The sequence below is a fragment of the Gymnogyps californianus genome, chromosome 6 (assembly GCF_018139145.2).
Source record: "Gymnogyps californianus isolate 813 chromosome 6, ASM1813914v2, whole genome shotgun sequence".
NCBI classification, from domain to species: domain Eukaryota; kingdom Metazoa; phylum Chordata; class Aves; order Accipitriformes; family Cathartidae; genus Gymnogyps; species Gymnogyps californianus.
Genome location: NC_059476.1, coordinates 26,945,713 through 26,963,319, shown reverse-complemented (window position 1 = coordinate 26,963,319; position 17,607 = coordinate 26,945,713). Strand labels below are relative to the sequence as shown.

The 17,607-nt window shown below is 36.8% G+C and overlaps 1 protein-coding gene across 1 annotated transcript in view; it reads left to right on the top strand.

The window, feature by feature from the left end:
- The window catches only part of DLG5 (discs large MAGUK scaffold protein 5), a 111,648-nt gene extending 96,375 nt beyond the window's left edge, over positions 1–15,273 (top strand). Inside the window, exons 21-32 of the mRNA XM_050899211.1 lie at positions 2,944–3,106; positions 4,032–4,165; positions 4,769–4,903; positions 5,312–5,495; positions 6,462–6,610; positions 6,921–7,091; positions 8,245–8,441; positions 9,177–9,320; positions 9,515–9,642; positions 10,434–10,543; positions 12,366–12,475; positions 14,856–15,273. Coding sequence (XP_050755168.1) covers positions 2,944–3,106; positions 4,032–4,165; positions 4,769–4,903; positions 5,312–5,495; positions 6,462–6,610; positions 6,921–7,091; positions 8,245–8,441; positions 9,177–9,320; positions 9,515–9,642; positions 10,434–10,543; positions 12,366–12,475; positions 14,856–14,959 — 1,729 coding nt within the window. The 3' untranslated portion in view covers positions 14,960–15,273. The remainder of the gene's footprint in view (positions 1–2,943; positions 3,107–4,031; positions 4,166–4,768; positions 4,904–5,311; positions 5,496–6,461; positions 6,611–6,920; positions 7,092–8,244; positions 8,442–9,176; positions 9,321–9,514; positions 9,643–10,433; positions 10,544–12,365; positions 12,476–14,855) is intronic.
- Positions 15,274–17,607: the final 2,334 nt, after the last annotated feature.

Here is a 17,607-nt window from a genome sequence, read left to right as displayed (position 1 = left end):
AAGGACTGACCGTAAAAAATATGAATGATAAAGTAATAAGGATATTCTGTATTCTAAGTTTTCTGGTAGTAATAAAAAGTTATTCATAAAATGTTATATGAAACTTTTGTCTCGTTTAAAGAATCGGTAACTAAGTTATTGTAGTAACTCTAGAATGTATACTGTGTACAAGGACAATGTTACATTGAAAGGGAATGTAAAGAGGTTTTTGTGAATTCTCATTCTTTCTTACTTCGCTGTGACTTTTGTACTATGTGTACTCAATTTGTGTTCTCATATAAATGTTCCTCCAGTTGTCACTTGCAAATTCAAAGTCAGAATTTCTTTTCTCTTTCACATGACTAATGTTGTATAATGTTCGGCTGAAAAAGCTAGGTTTTTGACACCCCTATAACTTTGTATCTCTAAGCACAAGATACGTGTTCTGGTCTCTGGGAAATAACAATTTCTGTTAATGTTGATCAGACAATTGAAGTACAGTCAGGTTCCAGTCCCTTCGCTCTTGCTGTGCATGTGTATAAACTGTAGTCTGAATTGACTTTCCAAAAAGAATATAATTCTAAGGGTGTTTTTGTTTTGTTTTAAAAACAAAACAAAAAACTAACAAACACAAACAGTTCTTAATTTAGGAAAGTAGTTAATTTAAGTCTATCCTAAAAAAATGTTTGAAGATGCCTAGATAGCATTTTAAATGGTTATTTGGTTGTATAATTCTTTGTTCCCCACAAAATACAAGTAACTCACTTGGCCTTTTCCCAGATAAAAATAATAATAATACAAACGGAGGGGAAAAAATAATCAATGTTTCTGTTTGTTCTGTTGATTTGAATTTAAATGAAAATTAAAAGATCTGATCAATTAAGACTTTTTTCTAATCAGTGTTTAGTGATTCTGGCAGGCAGTCTGAATGTTCTAGAAGAGTGCGCTTCACTTGATTTTAATAACACTGCTTATCAAGTAAGACACCTTTTTAATGTTATCATTCTGTTTTACTTTATTATTGATTCTCTACTACATGCATTACTAGTTATCTTTTGTTTTGCATTTACTAGAATTCTAAGATATGATCCTGTGCAATTTGTATGGGTTTGATTCTTTCTTATTCCAATCCAAAACAAACAAACAAACCAAGTTTAGAAATGCATGTGGTAGATGGAAAAGCAGAAAGGTACAATAAATAAAGCTCAGAAAGATGTAATTTTAGTTTTTAATGAGGTAGTATGCCTTGATAAATTTTGTGATATTAAGAAGCTTCATATAATATTATGGTTTACATGCTCATAATGATTAAAAAAACCAAAACAGAAAAGTTCATAAATTGCAGTTTTCTGGGAGTTAGCACAGTTTGGTTAAGATATGCTACATACAAAAAATGTGAGCTTCAGTTTAAGTTTGCTGGTAGTAAACCTACCTTATCTTCATTACATCGATAGACAAGCTCTGAGGGCTTTACCTCTAACAGTGATGTTGATGTTGTAAGATTACTGGGTTCTGGTGTTGCATTCATATCAGCAGCCAGTTTTTATCTTCTATGCATTAATAAGCTGGCAAACTATTACGCCCCCGCTGCAGAAGGCTACTGAATAGTTACCTTCAAAGATTGTGGTAATAAGTGTAATTTATGAAATGATGTCGTCTTCCCTCTGCTCCTAGCCCCAAATCCTTCTCTTTCCAAATATACCTTTTCTCAGCCTGGCTCACATCAGTAGCAGTGAGTGAAGTCCAGTTAACTCATCTGGTCTCTGAACAGCACAATTAAAATAGTTTAAGCAGTTGGCACAATTTAAAGAATGTCTATATGATGTAATGAAGTGTTAGGAAAGAAAACATTCAAATGAATGCATGTCAAATGTAGTATAATGCTATTAAAATAACAAATACACCACACCTGGTACCCAAGCTGTTTCATTCAGAACAAGCTCAACTGTTAATATCTGGTGATGCCTTTTGCTGTGTAGACATTCTTAAATTCATAGTAATATGAACCAGCACTTTTTAGGAGGCTACTGTTTCGTTTATACACACCATGAAGGGACCAGCCCTGTTTGTACAGGTGGATACATCCTAACTATGGGGGGAGGAAAGGGGAATGTGTCAGGGTTTTCTTTTGTGTATAAGCCATTCTCTTGTTATACTTACTAGTGTCTTACTACTGTGTGTCTTTTTCTAAGTGTTCTTTTCTTCTCAAATCTTCTACATCTTTCAGATATCTGTTCCGTAATAGGTCTTTTCTGAGAATCCCTGTGGCTCCTAGGCCTAGGTTCTCATCACTAAGGAGTTTGAGGTTGGCCTGATATGAGGTTGTCCTTCTTGAGCAGTATTGCGCACTTTGTGCTATTTTACATGTTTGGGTAATTGCCCTGAGGAGATTTGCATGGTAATTGTAATGCTACCATGCAAACTGCTGTCTTAATGGCTTGAGTTTGCAACTGCTTAATTTTCATTACTAATTTATGTTTCCCTGCATACAAATACGAAATCTGATTATTTGTGCAGTGTTGTCCTTTGGTTTACCACCTTGCTATTTATGATGTTTATTTTCACTGGCAATAAAGACTCCCAGCATTTATATTTGTAACATACCTTTCTGGAATATGGTTTGTAAATGACATATTATATACAGTAGTTCAATTACTTTTATATAATATGCATCTGGAAGCTTCTTTCCTACCAACTTCACCACCATACTATTTATGATTCATATTTACCATAATGTTTTAGAGCAGTCATGTACCTGGTATACGTTTACTTCTGCCACTATATGTTGCATGGTGTTCAAGGAATGCATTTAAGGCAGTTGACAGTAAATTTTTTTAAAGTAACTGTTTAAACCTATTTTATTATTACAGTTCAGACAGACATAAAGTATTGCATGTAACTTTGACATTGTGATGGTTCAAGTGCAATTGTGTCCAAATCAGTTTTAACTATCTCCTCTAAAAGGCCCTACATGGAAGAGCCACGTCATGTTAAAGTGCAGAAGGGTTCTGAGCCACTAGGGATTTCCATTGTGAGCGGAGAAAATGGTGGAATATTTGTCTCTAAAGTAACAGGTGGGAGCATTGCCCATCAAGCTGGCCTTGAGTATGGTGATCAGTTACTAGAGGTAATTGTTTGCTTACTATTCCTACGGCTTAATGAATCAGTTCATATGACTCCAGCCATAACTGCCTTCCCCAAGAGTATCTTGTGAAAGCTTGTGTGCTGTGAGATGTAGCAAAGGGTGCTCTGTATTGTAATATTCCAGTAATTGTGATTGTTGTGACTTTTTGTCAGGCTTTATCATAAAATAATGTCTTTTGACGGTAGATCTGCATTGCATCTTATATAGGTATACTTAAGTTTTAAGCTAGCTAGTTTTGGTACTTAAAACAATATAGTCCCAACACCGTACTCTGCCTGATAAGGTGAGTAAATATTCAAGCAGCTGGCTTGTACTGAGTTTCATGCTGCTGTTGCTGTGCCATATCCTTACCTGAGATACCTGGTTTAAAAAATACTCAGGTAGGCTTTAGATTAGCTACAGTCATGTTTTTGCCTACAGTATTAGAAAAACATGTGGAGGAGCATTTTGTAAAGTACAGAGCTGCTTTGGAAATGTTAGATCTGTTCATGCTTTTGTATGTTAAAGCATCTTCTGTTGCACAGTGTGTGGGTGATACTACGATGGACCTGAACGGATCATGGATCTGAATTTATCTTTAAAGCTGAATTTATTCAGATCGGTGATCTGAGCCAACTTGCATTTAATCAGTGATGTCAAATCATAACACAGCTCAGAATACATATGTCTTCCAATAGTAAAAAGATTTTTGAACTCATGGTCAGGTTACCAAATATTTTAAAATTACAGTGATTCCTTCCAAGGAGTAAACCCTAGGAATCATTGTATAGCAGCATTTCCATCCTCCTATTTACCCCAGTAGCAATAAGTCAGCATTTAGACATTAAACTAATTAGGAGACTGAAAGAATGATTTTGCTAGTTTCCGTCTAAAAACTTGACATCCTGTTTTGTGCATTTTTTCTTAGTTTAATGGAATAAATTTGAGAAATGCTACAGAGCAACAGGCTCGACTAATCATTGGACAGCAGTGTGACACCATTACTATTCTGGCTCAGTATAACCCACATATGTATCAGCTTGGCAATCATTCACGATCAAGGTAAGGCTGGCTAGACTTTGGAAAAACTACTCTCTGGTTCATGCAGTTGTTTAGCTAGTAGATAACTTCCGTACAGGTAATGTGTTTGCAAACATCAGCCCATTTGTGCTGATAAGTGTGATTGCTTAGAAAAGCAATGTGTTAATACATGCTTGTCAAAAAGAAAAGAAAAACGCTTGATGCACCTACTATATCTTCTTTCTTATTTGGGCATAATCCTTAGATACATTGAACTAAAACCGAAGATGGCTTCTTCCTAGGATTATGAGATTCTAGTACTTCGAATCAGTTTTAAATTTTTTTTGTAGTTGGAGTTTCCAAAAACTAATTAGAGAAGGCATATGACCTAGTGAAATTATCCATCCCATTTTGATGCATGATCACACTTCAAAACTGAGCTTTATTTTTCTCTTAGACTTATGGTGAACATATGTTATTTGGCATGCTGGTTTGGTTTTTTTTTCCTTACTTTATACTTGATTTATGGCCAAGTTAAAAACTTTGTCTGCATGGAAGATATTTGGCATTGGTGAAACACTAACCCACCAGTCTTTTATTCTCCCCCCCCCCCCCCCCCCCCCCCCCCCCCCCCCCCCGGCTTAGTTCTCGCCTAGAACCTGTGAGTAATCATTCCACCCCTCAAGGCAGTGGAGCTGCAACGCCTGACAATCATTCCGTAATCGATACTGTGAGTGAACAGGATGAAGGAACAATGACACCCCCATCCAAACAAACCACGCCAACTACAAGTCCCCGGAATTCCTTAAGGTAAAGAGTAAAATTTTTGCCTTAAGGAAAAAAAATGGTCAGGGTGGATGTGAAGGGTATTAAAAAACAAAGTGTACTTCTGTGAATGCTGTATCTGGTTGAAATAAGTCAGCAGACAAGTGGACCCAAGGATAAAAGTACATGTTTTCAGACTGTTTTTACAGACGGGGTCTGCAAGGAGTGGAGAAATTTTACTACAAGATCGGTTTAGTTACGAAGGTCTGCAAGGAACATGATATTTGTCTTATAAGACTGTATCTGTAGGTGACCTATTTTGAATAATAATTATATAAATATATATTCTTCAGATGGCTAGTTGATTGTATGTAATGCAAGTTTTTAAATTGAAGTGCATGTGTTATTTCTCCCTGTCAAAAGGGGCCCTGTGGACACAAACAAAAGGACCCCTGAACCTAGAACTGTTGTTGTTAAAAAATCCCAAGTGGATCTTGGGATCCAGATATGTGGTGGAAACCTGTATGGAATATTTGTCTCAGATGTAGATGATGATAGCCCAGCAAAAGGACCTGATGGACTAGTCTTGGGTGACATGATACTTGAGGTGAGCTATTAAGAAAAGTCTGCAGCATACTGACAAAATGTCTAGGATGGTATAGAGGGAGTTGTACAAAGAATTGTGCTGTCTCGCAATGGGAGATGTTCTGTGAATCTTGAGTTCCTGCCACAAAACCCGGGTAAGAATGGTGAGAATGCATAACCTTCATTCTGGCTGCAACACATGAAGAGCTGGATGATGTGGTCCTGGAGAACTACCACTGCTGAGAGCACAAATTGCCCACAAGTTTGAAGGACTAATGTACGTCCACTTGGAATTACGAACACCTGCTCTCTTCACCTAAATAGGAAGCCTTGAATCCAATTGCTGTACATAGGAGAAAGGCAAGGATATGAAAGATATTGCAAAACAGAGAACAATATTGATCTTATCACTATGAAATTCTAATGAGAGTTTAGGGAAAGCCGTGCAATATGTCTTTGACTCTGCTTTCTATATCTGAAACGAGAATATTTATCTGCTTGGCAGGACTGTTAAGGTGATAAACACATGTGTTTATGAGCTTTTCAGATACAACTGGGCATTGAGACTGAGCACTGAGACTCTCCCATTGCGCCTCTAGTATCCAGATGGAGATTTTGCTTTTAATTGTGTTTCTGACTTCCCTCACACCGCTTGCTTTCCCTGAAAATACTAAATTCTTTCCAGTGTGAATTTTATGATTCTCAGCTTATACTTTGAAAACTATTTAAAGATGTGCAGACTCTCTCTCACAGTGCATGTTTGCTGTGTTCACTTGGGTATTTTGTTTTCCAGCCCCATGTCTCAGTCTCCTGCTAGACATCTTAAGGTGCAAACTGTACTAGAGTTAAGTGGCAAGATTTACGTGTATATAGAGCCTGCCAGTGGGAAAAAAAACCTAATTTTGCATGGTTTTCAAGCTCACCTAATTCTATTGCCTGTTAAGACACAATTTCACACCTAAGAGTTTCTGTGTGTTGTGTTTTGCAGTATGGATCCATTGATATGCGAAATAAAACAGCTGAGGAAGCTTATCTTGAAATGTTGAAGCCTGGAGAAAACATCAAAATAAAGACTCAATACAGAATAGAAGAATTTAATAAGATAAAAGAGCTTCCTGGAGATGGATTCTATATCAGGTATTTGAGTGTGACTGGTAATGACAGCATAAGGCTGTTAGGATAATACGCTGACCATCATGAGAGAGATAGTACATCAGTTTTACCACATTTTTTAAATTCAAAGTTTACTAATTTATCCCAGCTAGTCTCTGACAGTGAGTACACAATCTGTACCATAGTAAGTCTGCACGTTTTGCTGTAAACTTGTGTGCACTTGAAATGTAGAGTGTGCCACTAGTCTGTTAACTTTTTTCAAAATAAGTATGCATGTTCTTCCCTTGAGTTGATGGAGATCAGTTGCAGAGCCTATTTATGTCTTCCTTTCCAGAGCACTTTATGACCGTCTGGCAGAGGTGGAACAGGATTTAAGCTTTAAGAAGGATGACATTTTGTATGTTGATGACACTCTGCCACAGGGAAACTTTGGTTGCTGGATGGCTTGGCAGCTAGACGAGAATGCTCAGAAGCTGGAAAGAGGACAGATTCCAAGTAAATATATGTGAGTGACCTCAGTTACAGTATTTATCTTACAGTCTTTAAAAGTCTGACCAGTGAGATGTGGTATAAAAGAGTTGTTTGCTTCTACTCTTTCTGGGAGATGCTAATTCTTAGACATGTCATTTTAGGGATGGCATATTTTAATAATTGAATTAAATATATTGCTCTATCAAGTTGTTTTTAATGCTACTAAATAGTAAACTAGAAATGGAAGTGATACATAGACCAGTGTTGTGATAGATAATTCAATAACAAAAGTGAGAGTAACCACAGCAAATATATCCTTGAATCCAAGGTTATCACAGTTGTTCTTGGGAAGCATCAGTGGTTTTAGTTATCTGTGGACAGCAACGTTGTTATAAGACTGTGTATCCACCACAATCTCATAATGTTGGTAGAGCAGTTAAGAGGAGTATGCAGGAACTAAAATTTTTGCATTGTTACTGAAATCACATTAGTTATCACTCAGTGATTAAAATATTTTTTTCATTTTAAGATTGCTGGGTTTCTGGTTTCCTTTTCTTCTAATAGTCTTCTCTCCATGTCATAACTCAAAATCCATCCTGACAGTGGGACGATGGTACTATGTGGAACGTGTGGAAGTACAACTTACACATACAGACCCATACACATTGTTGATAGGCTTGTTACTGGAAGATGGATAGTAAAACCAACTACATTCTACATGTGTTATGTGGCCAAAATGTTTGTGCTCATATAAAATAAAACCACATACAATAAAACTGTTACTTTGGATTGCTAATAAGCTATTTGTAAGGATGCGTATAACGTGCAGCTTCATAGAAAGAATGGGATCTTCACTTCTGTGTGAGGCTGACTTTACTGGCAAGTAGGTGCATACTGCTGCTTCTGCCTTGGAGAATTTTGCCCTGCCTGTCAGAGTGGTCACCCTCTGTGCCATGCTGCTATTTATAATATAAGAATCCTGAGGAAATGATGGTAGTGTGAGGTTTTCAGATGCTTATTGTTCGATTTATGTTAACGTTTGTTTCTGATTAATTTTCTGTGAGGAAGATGCTAAGGCCAGGGCTTGAGACGAGCATTTCCAGTGAGTTCCAGAAGCAGCAGTGATGTTGTTTGTTGAAAAAATTTAAAAAGATAAGTTTAAATACATTTAGTCTGTTTCATTATAGGATGGATCAGGAATTCTACAGGAGACACAGCATGTCTGAGGCTAAAGATGAAAACAGCTCATCTAAGACATTGTCAGCAGCAGCACGGAGGTCATTCTTCAGAAGAAAGCATAAACACAAGCGAAGTGGTTCCAAAGATGGAAAGGATTTACTGGCTCTTGATACAATCAGTACAGACTCAATTCCTTTCTTGGATGGCAAGTACCTTTGTTATACTTGGGAGGGGGTTGCCTTTCCTTCTCTTTCATTTTTAAACAGCTGCAGTATGACACAATGAATAATGTTGCTTTCTGGTTGGTCTGAATACAAAGGGTGATCATATGTTCCATCATGTATATTACTTTTAATAACAATTTTTTTAAAATTAAATAACAAGCCAGCATGTTTCAAATTAATTTTTTTGGTAGCTTATTCCTAGATCTATTAGCTTTAATTATCATTTGCAGAGGGACATTGCTTTTTGATGTATGGTTTTGATCTTCCTTTCAACTATTTAATTTCTGTCCAGGTCGCTTAGCCTAGACAGAAATCCGGGGCACCACTCAGAAATCTTCACTTCTATTTTTTCACTCCTGTACAAAAATCATGTTGGTTACAATGCTTACTTCCTTGGAAGAGCTTAACAAACCAAACCAGAGAAACCAACTATTATGTCTTGTTTACACTTTTAGGATAAAATAGGAATGATTGATTTTAAAGTTTGGGTGAGGGTGGGGGGGAGAAGCACCAGGTTCAATTAGAAAAATGTCTATTTTAAGCTGTCAAGCGGAGAAAATTGCAATAATGGCTAGTGAGCTTTTTTTGTACTTGTCAAAGCCCTTACCCCTTGCAAGGGAGTTGTTTTCATAATTACTGTTAGGGTGCTTCTGGTTATCTGAGGAATGCCAGGAAAATAATTTATACTTTTATAAGTAAATCTTCTGTGTGTGTAGATTCAGCAAGTCTGGCATATCAGCGTGTACAGAAAGTGGACTGTACCTCTCCTAGGCCTGTCCTTATTCTAGGACCTTTACTTGATGCTGTGAAAGACATGTTGGTCAAAGAATCCCCTGGAAAATTTTGCAGATGTCCTCTTGGTAAGTATGCAAATATAACCAATTTATTCTTGCTTAGAATACATGATAGTGACATCTATATAAGTGAACTAAATGGTAGCACAAACATGGAAAAAACCACAAGAATCTGAATTTGCAGGCATTTCTTTCGTTAGCCTTGTTCTATGCCTAAGGAATAGTAATGAAAGTGGATCTCTTCTGGTTCTGTGAAACAGAGGTTATGAAAGCTTCCCAACAAGCCATTGAACGGGGTGTGAAGGATTGTCTGTTTATTGATTATAAACGGAGGAGTGGACACTTTGATGTGACAACTGTAGCTTCAATAAAAGAGATAACGGAAAAGGTGAGTCACTTTTAATGCTGTAGCTCTTTGTACAATTTGCAATATATGGTTGTACTATGTTGGGGGGGTGGAAATTATGTTAGCGTTGTCCTCCTTTAAGGCATTCAGAGAATTGTTCCCCAGGCCACTGAGTAAAATAAAAGTTACCTCACTTTGGCATGTAACTGTTTAAAGGTTATTTCGTGCAAGCTCACCTTTGTAGAAACTAGGAATGTCCATATTCTTTTATAGTATTATTAAATAAAGTTAGGAATTATTTTCCTAGATTCCATAGATTCCACCTCCTATCCCCAAAACCGAGGATTTAGATTTTTTAACTATTCCATTTAATGCAGTCATATAGAACATAAACATCATAATAATCCTGGAGACAGATGTTAATTAAAATCTGTACATTGCTTACAGTTTTCTGTCAAACTACAGAGAAAGTCTTATTACTTTAACGCTTGTGTTTGCTTATGACTTCTGAAAGAGAAAATGAATACTTAAATTTGGAAAAAATGTATGGCATATATTTCAATCTGAGTTTTCATTTCATTAGTTCTTCAAATACTTTTATTTCTATCAGTGCATGTTTTTGGTACTATGAATGGAATTTTTTGCAGTTTTTCATCTTCTGTCTTTTATTATAAATCCTTTGGGTATAAATTGCTCAGTAGCCCCAAAATGCTGAATGTGTAGCAAAATTCTGTTGGGTTGCTATGATTTAAGTAGGGGAAGAAATGGGGGATTTGCATGTGTGCTTGTGCTCTTTAACTGAATGAGTGTTTTGCATTTACATTTGATCTTAGGATTGTCATTGTCTGCTTGACATCGCTCCTCATGCCATCGAACGGCTCCACAGTGTTCATATCTACCCTATTGTAATTTTTATTCGCTACAAAAATGCTAAACAAATCAAGTAAGTCTGTGAGGGGTATAGTTCAGGGATGCTTTTTTTAGCTTAAAATAAGCTTGTTACCTTTATTGTTTCTTTCACCCTAGTCATCTTAAATCTCTTTAAAATGTGGAAATTAATCCTCATAAAAACCGCTGTGAGGTAAATGGTCTTAACTTCATTTTTGTTGCATGACAATTCAGTGAATCTTTCAAAGAAATCAAACAATGTAGACTAAACTGTATGTACTCCAGGTACATACAGATCTCACCTCGGATCTTTCCTGCTCACCTTTGTATTAAACCGTAAGACAGATGTGGGCAAGATCCATTGAGGATTAAGTGGTGACTGTGACAAAGAGCTATTCTTCATCTTCTCAGCGGGGCCAAGTGTGTGGATGCAGTGCCAATTGATTCATAACCTCAGCTTTCCCATCTTCATTCTCCAGTGAAAACAGCAAGGGAAGTCCGCTTTTGCCATGGAGTGTATATACTGTGGTCTTCTCAGGCCGTGCTCTTTCAGTAATTGGGAATTTCCTGCTCGAATATAGCCAGGAACAGAACATGGGAGTTACAAACCCCAGTCCCTCCCCTAATGTTTGAGTAAGCTTTCACACGTTTTGATAGATTGATTTGGCAAGAAGTGACATAATCTCCTAACATAAGTATTAAGAAACAGTTTTGTTGAGAGATCTTATACTTGTGCTATCTTCATTTTGAAAGTTGAAGACTTCTGTATAGTCTTGATCTGTAGGTAAATTTGATGACTATTTAATAAAGAAGATAAGTATCACCACTTTCAAGTAGAAGCAAGACATAAAGCAATGTGGTGTATTTCATGACCACTGTAGGATCATGCACTTGAATGATAAATGGAACTTTCATGTCTTGTGCCCCTTTGGAAAGGGAATGGTGACCATTACAGCTATTTCCTTTTTTTGGAAAGTGACAGAGGGCGATTGAACTAGGCAAGCAAGGATTGCCAGCAGTCATCAAAATAAGATGCAGTGGCACATTGTCTCTGCCTGTTATGAGCACCAAAGGTTTTTCCAAACAGCCTTTCTGATACAGCACAGGTTCTGTTGGCATTCTCTGAAATGCTACACAGCAGTGATTGGTTAGTATAGTAGTGATATTTTTTTTTTATTTATAAAATAAAATTGTGCTTCTTTTCTCGCTGCTGTAAGAAACTATGCTTATATTGTTTCAGTACCTTTCTATATGACCTTACTAGTTGATTATGAAGTCTGCTTCCTTTTAAACAGAATCCCCTGCTGGGGACCCCAGGTCAGATTTGGAGGAGAGTGTTACAAGCCTTGATCGGAATGAAATTTTTTTTTTTACCATTTGTATTGCTTTTTTTTTTTCTTGTTTTATTTCCAACAGCATGTATAATAGAAAAACAGTCATCTGAAAAATGTGTCATATGTAAGATGACATAGAAATACTGTATTTGCTCAATGCTTGATACTTTAAGCCCTTAAAAGAGCGGTACTTGAGCCCAGCTTTGTGTAGGGAGTACCGGAGTGTATGAGAGATGATCCGATTCACATGAACTGGAAAAAATTATATTCTTTCTCCCTCAACCCCCTCCAATCTCTGAGACTTTAAAGGAATACTGTCTTGGTCTGATAGCAAATAAATTTGTTAGCACTGACATGATCCTGATGACTATGCTGATACTGCTGAAACACAGTAGATGGCACTCTATGCACAGGATTATGCTTGCAAATTAATTAGCCTTTCACATTCACCCAACTGGAGGTAATCATTTCAAGTCCATTTAAAAAAAAAAAAAAAAATTACTCTTATACAAGGTTTTTCTTTTTCTCTTTCTTTTTTTGCAGAGAGCAAAAAGACCCAATCTTCCTGAGGGACAAAGTTACACAAAAACATTCCAAAGAACAGTTTGAGACAGCTCAAAAAATAGAACAAGAGTATAGCAAGTACTTTACAGGTTAGTATTTAATCAACATTTCACTAGGAACACAGTGGCAATTTAATCCATTTACACTGTAATTCAAAAGATCCTATGTTCCTTCAAAGAGCACTACTTTTTTCATTCTGCCTTCCCTTCTGGCAAACTCATGTGCTGGTATTTTACCGGGAGAGGAAATCTCAAGATATAAGTACTATCCCTTGCTTTTACATGTTTTTGTTTTGGCATGTTATGAATCTTGTGATCTAGAGAGATTCTGAAAATGTTTTATTACAAGCCAGTAGTATTGGAAGTATGGTCAAGATAATTTGACACAGTGTTGTCAGTTTTTTACCATGTAAGGAATATAAGTTTTTTTGTAATTGTAAAAATCAAGCAAAACAACAAAAAAACCCTGTAGTGTAAATTAATGAATGATTTGTGAGACATACTTTAAATCTTTCAAGAAAGGAAAAAAAATTGTCAAAGGTTTCTTGAGCATGCATTGTAATTTGGAGTAATTAAATTCAACTTCAGAGGCCTTTTTAACATCATAAAGTATATCATATGAATCTTGGATTGTAGTTAATACTGTGTTCTTACCAGGGAAAGAAAACTGTTTGAAGACTGTCTCTGCATATTTCAGAGTATATTTCCATGTGGTTCCACATACATTCAAAAGAGAGGGGATAAAATTCTAGCCATCTTGATGTGAATTGCAACAAAATTTGAAAAGAAAAAAACAAACCAAAAAACCACTGCTAAACCAGCCAAAACCCAACTTTTCATCCCTCAAACAATGGGATTCTTACAGAAATATTTTGAGGCATACCTACCAAGTGCAGGGGAGGGAAGAGGGATGTATTTAGTATAGAGCTATCTCAGTGCATCCTGAGAGAAGCTGCACATTCTCAACAAGATCAGTTACCTGGTATGTAATAGCCATACACATGTTCCTTTAAATGGTATGTACTAAACCTTCACAGAACTTGACACGCACATGGCCAGATTGCATCAGCCCATGTTATTTTCTGCTCCTTGTTAAGTCATTTGTTGCATTTTAATTTCACCCTGACAGTGAAAATAGCACGCAGTCCAAGAGAGTCTTATGTGTATCTTCTCACCTGCCCTGTGGGAAGGGCCTCCCTCTGTTAGTGCCAAGTACGGTGGACTCCAGCTGTCATCAACATTTCCAGATGCTGGTAGTCAGAGAGGATTGGTGTTCAAACTGCATTGACATTTAAGCTTGTTGAAATTGTAATGTGCATAAAATAAGCCTGTAGATAGGCATCTTGGACATGGTAGCTTCCTCACAAAGCTATATGACGCACTTCCTCAGACCTGAGCTCTGTGACTACTTCATAAAGTACATTTTTTGAATAATGACTCTTTCAGGTTGGCTTTGTTTCCTGTACCAAGTGTGAGCACAGTGTGTAATCTGAATCACTTCCTCACTGCCATTTGTCACCTTTCATAGGCCTTGTTGGTTACTGCGTTCTGTATCCAAACTCACCTGACATTAACTGTAGTATATATACAGTGTCAGCTGCAGAGTCAAGCAATATTTTATTTGAGATCAAATTCTGTCTTTTCAAAAATGGAAATTATAACTTAAGCCTTATAAGACTTTCCATATTTTTCCAGCATTAGTGGTAGCCAAAAGCCAGAGGGTTTGCTGACATATTTCTCAAGTCATGAAGTTCCTCGCTTTTTAAGTCTTAAAGCTCATACGTTCTCCTCTCCTGTGTCGGTGTTGGCATTTTACTTTTTATGACTGTTATGTTTAGCAAGGGTAGAATGCAAGGTGTTCATTTATCTTTTGAATTGATTTTCAGGGAGTTGCTTGCTGTTGGCCTTTTGTTATTTGAATGTAGTTGACAATAAGAATTGGAGTAGCAACCACTGCTCTTTTATTTAGCTCAACGAACTGTGAGCTGCCTCATAATTTACTTCTAATATTTGTAAATAGTGTCTAGTTGCTACAGCTGTAGTCTCTATGTATATTGCCATGTAAATATAAAACTCTTAACACCACATGCTGAACAGAGAAGGTTTATTATAGCAGGTTCTGACCATCTTTAGACTTAAATTTTGCCACCTGATGCCTCTGAAAATAGTATGTGGAGGCCTCTAACAAAACAGTTGTCTTAGTTGCTTATAGCCATCAGTTCTGCGACTTCCCTGGGCTGTTTTAAGAGCTAGCAGAAGAAACTGTATATTGGATGCTTGACCTCTTCACTCTGTTTATTCTTTTTCTTGTTTTAATAGAGTCATGCATCTGGCAAATGTGGAATTGGGTGGATTAATTCTGATCTGTTGATAAAAACTTTGCAGAAAAGTGCAGAAGACAGCTCTTTGTAATTAGTCATAACTGTTTGTTCCAGTCTCATTCGTGGGGGGGTTTCTTTTTCTTGTCCAGGCATTGTCCAGGGAGGAGCCCTTTCAAGCATTTGCACTCAGATTCTGACAACTGTCGATCAAGAACAAAACAAAGTCCTGTGGATCCCAGCTGGCCCGCTGTAGATTTATTTCGCTGTGAAACTACTTTGCAGATGTAAATAACCAACTAACTTTCTATCCAACAGACTCTGTCCGTTTCTGTCTTTATAAAAAGATATCCGTAAGTGATTTCTGTTTCATGAAGGGGAATGATAACACTGAACACACAAGGACCTGACGAGGCATGTGGGAAGGGGTAGATCACTTCACCGAGCTTGTCTCTTACATCGTACGTGTACACGTGACAGGTTGTCACGAGGGGTTGCAACCTGTGTGTACTTGTCCGTGAGTAATGAATTTCACAATGCTGCAAAACCCTGTAGAATGACAAGTTTACAAAAACCTTTTCAAAGTATTTGGTTGTTGCTGTTTACTTGAATGTCTTTTTGTTTTGTTTTGTTTTTTTTAAACTCTGTGTCCTTTCACTTAATGAGGTAACTCTCCAAAACGGAGTGAAATTTCTGAATATGAGTGAATGGTTTATGCACAATGTGACTCTTGATTGCAATTTTGACCGTTTCTAAGCACATTGTTGACTTGACAACCAGGTAATAACGTGGAATTGAATCGGTACGTCTTGAGAGTAAGCTCAGAAGGAAGTACACTCCTCAACAGGGCAGACCACTGTTTGTATCCTGTCAACACTTGTCTGTCAAAGATATTGTTTCTTGTTTTATGCATGAATCTAATATTTAAACGTCATAATATATCTGAAGAATCCAAGGTTAACGTGTGTTTAGAAATAATAATTTTTGGTTGTTGGGCCTGGATTAAGTACTGGTGGGGAAGAGTCATAAGCTAGGCCTAGCATGCTGTGTTCTGTCACTTTTAGATACTGTAAATATGGAAAGCTTATGTCGGTGCAATTTTGCAGGGTAATTCTTAAGCTTTGTACTTCAGTGTGTAGCATTCACATAGATTGTTTTTATTTAAGAGCAGCCACAGTTTTAGGGCTTTGATTAAAAGCCTTTAGAAAGGTACTAAATTGTTAGTGTTTTCACTGTCAAAAAATAAGTGATCGTTTAGTTTTGGTTGCAATACTTATTTACCTATTGTACCAAACTCCATTGTATCAGTTCCCTTTTTGTTTTTTGCACTTCTGACTCTGTGTTCCTAACACAGGTTTTGTACCTGTCTCTTCTGTCTCTTGCGCCATGTTTCTTGGGTACTGTATTTTAATTGTTTTTAAAATATCGTTTGAGTAGAACTGCTTCTCGGTCACTGTTCCTAACATTTCATTATGTAGGGTTTCTAGTTTTAGACTACAGGCTGTAGTTTTGCTTCTGTTTGCAGCTTTTTTAATTAAAAAAAAGGGATTCTTCTTGCACAGTTTTTCAAAGAAAGATCTGGTCCTAAATTTAAATTCTGTTTTACAGACACTATTTTATAGTTCAAAATACTTTATATAGTATTTATATAGTTATATACTATATAGAGAGAATATTTTGAACTATAATACATATAAAATATATATAGTATTTTATATAGTATTATACCATACTATTATAATACTGTATATATATATAAAAATTAAAAAATAGGAAATGGTATGAATGAATTACTAGTCAAAGTACTTCTCATGGTGAGGGACAGCAGTTGTTTTTTGTTTATCTCATTTTTTGTTTGTTTTTTAAAGTTTGAGGTCAGAGTAGACTCTAGTGGTACAACTGAAACAGACAGGTACTGTTCTGACATGGATTTTCTGTACTAAAATGAAAATGTCACTTTGTATCAAAAAAAAAAGTTAAAGAAACTGATTACTAAATAAAGGTCAATTTCTATAACTTGACTTGTGTGTAAAAGGTGCATACAGCTAACGTTCTTCTTGACTGTATTTAGCTGAGTCCTCATATAAGGTTTTATTTTCTGACTAAAATTGGCACATATAGGTTCAAGTGCCCACCTGGAGAGGAGCAAGTTTCGGTTTTGTGTTTTTGCCCAGCCTTGCATACGTAAGTACCAAAGACGTTCAAAAACTGCAGGACATAAGAAGTGAGGCGTTGGTTTGTGTTAACATATTTTTAACATTGTGGCCCAGTGGTATTAAGGATTTCAAGCGGAAATGCAACTGATTGGATGGAGGCTTTTACTGGAGAACAAGTCTATCGCTGCTATTTTCAAGAGAACGTCACTGGAAACCAGGGAAAACCTAATAGGCAAAAACGTGAATCATTAGCTTAGAGGCACATTGTAGAATTCTGTGCCTCAGTTTTTACACTTCAGACAGACCAGCCTCTTCTGTTCACAGAGTTATCTGAAAGCTTAGGGAAGGTAATTATTGTGTATTAACTTTTCTGCTTCATCAGTTGCTTTATTCTCAGATGCCGAATAGTCAACTTCAGCATGAACCAGATTGGTGGATGGGTCAGTCTTGTAATCTGCATACCTAGTAATAGGCTTCAGTCATAAGGCAGGACTTGCACCTTAGCTGCTTTTCTTGAAAAAAACCACCATGGTGCCATCCTCTAATAGAGGACGAAGAAAATGAGAATAGGCAGGTTCTGGCAGGTCAGTAACAGCCATACCTTGCATATCTTCTGATCACAAGGAAGTAGAATTGAGGTCTTGGTTGAACACTAGAAAGATTCCTTTAGCTCAGATTAAGAGTGTCCTGATACACCATTTTATTTTATAATACTACATGCTGGACCTAGATTTGGCCATCGTTCCGA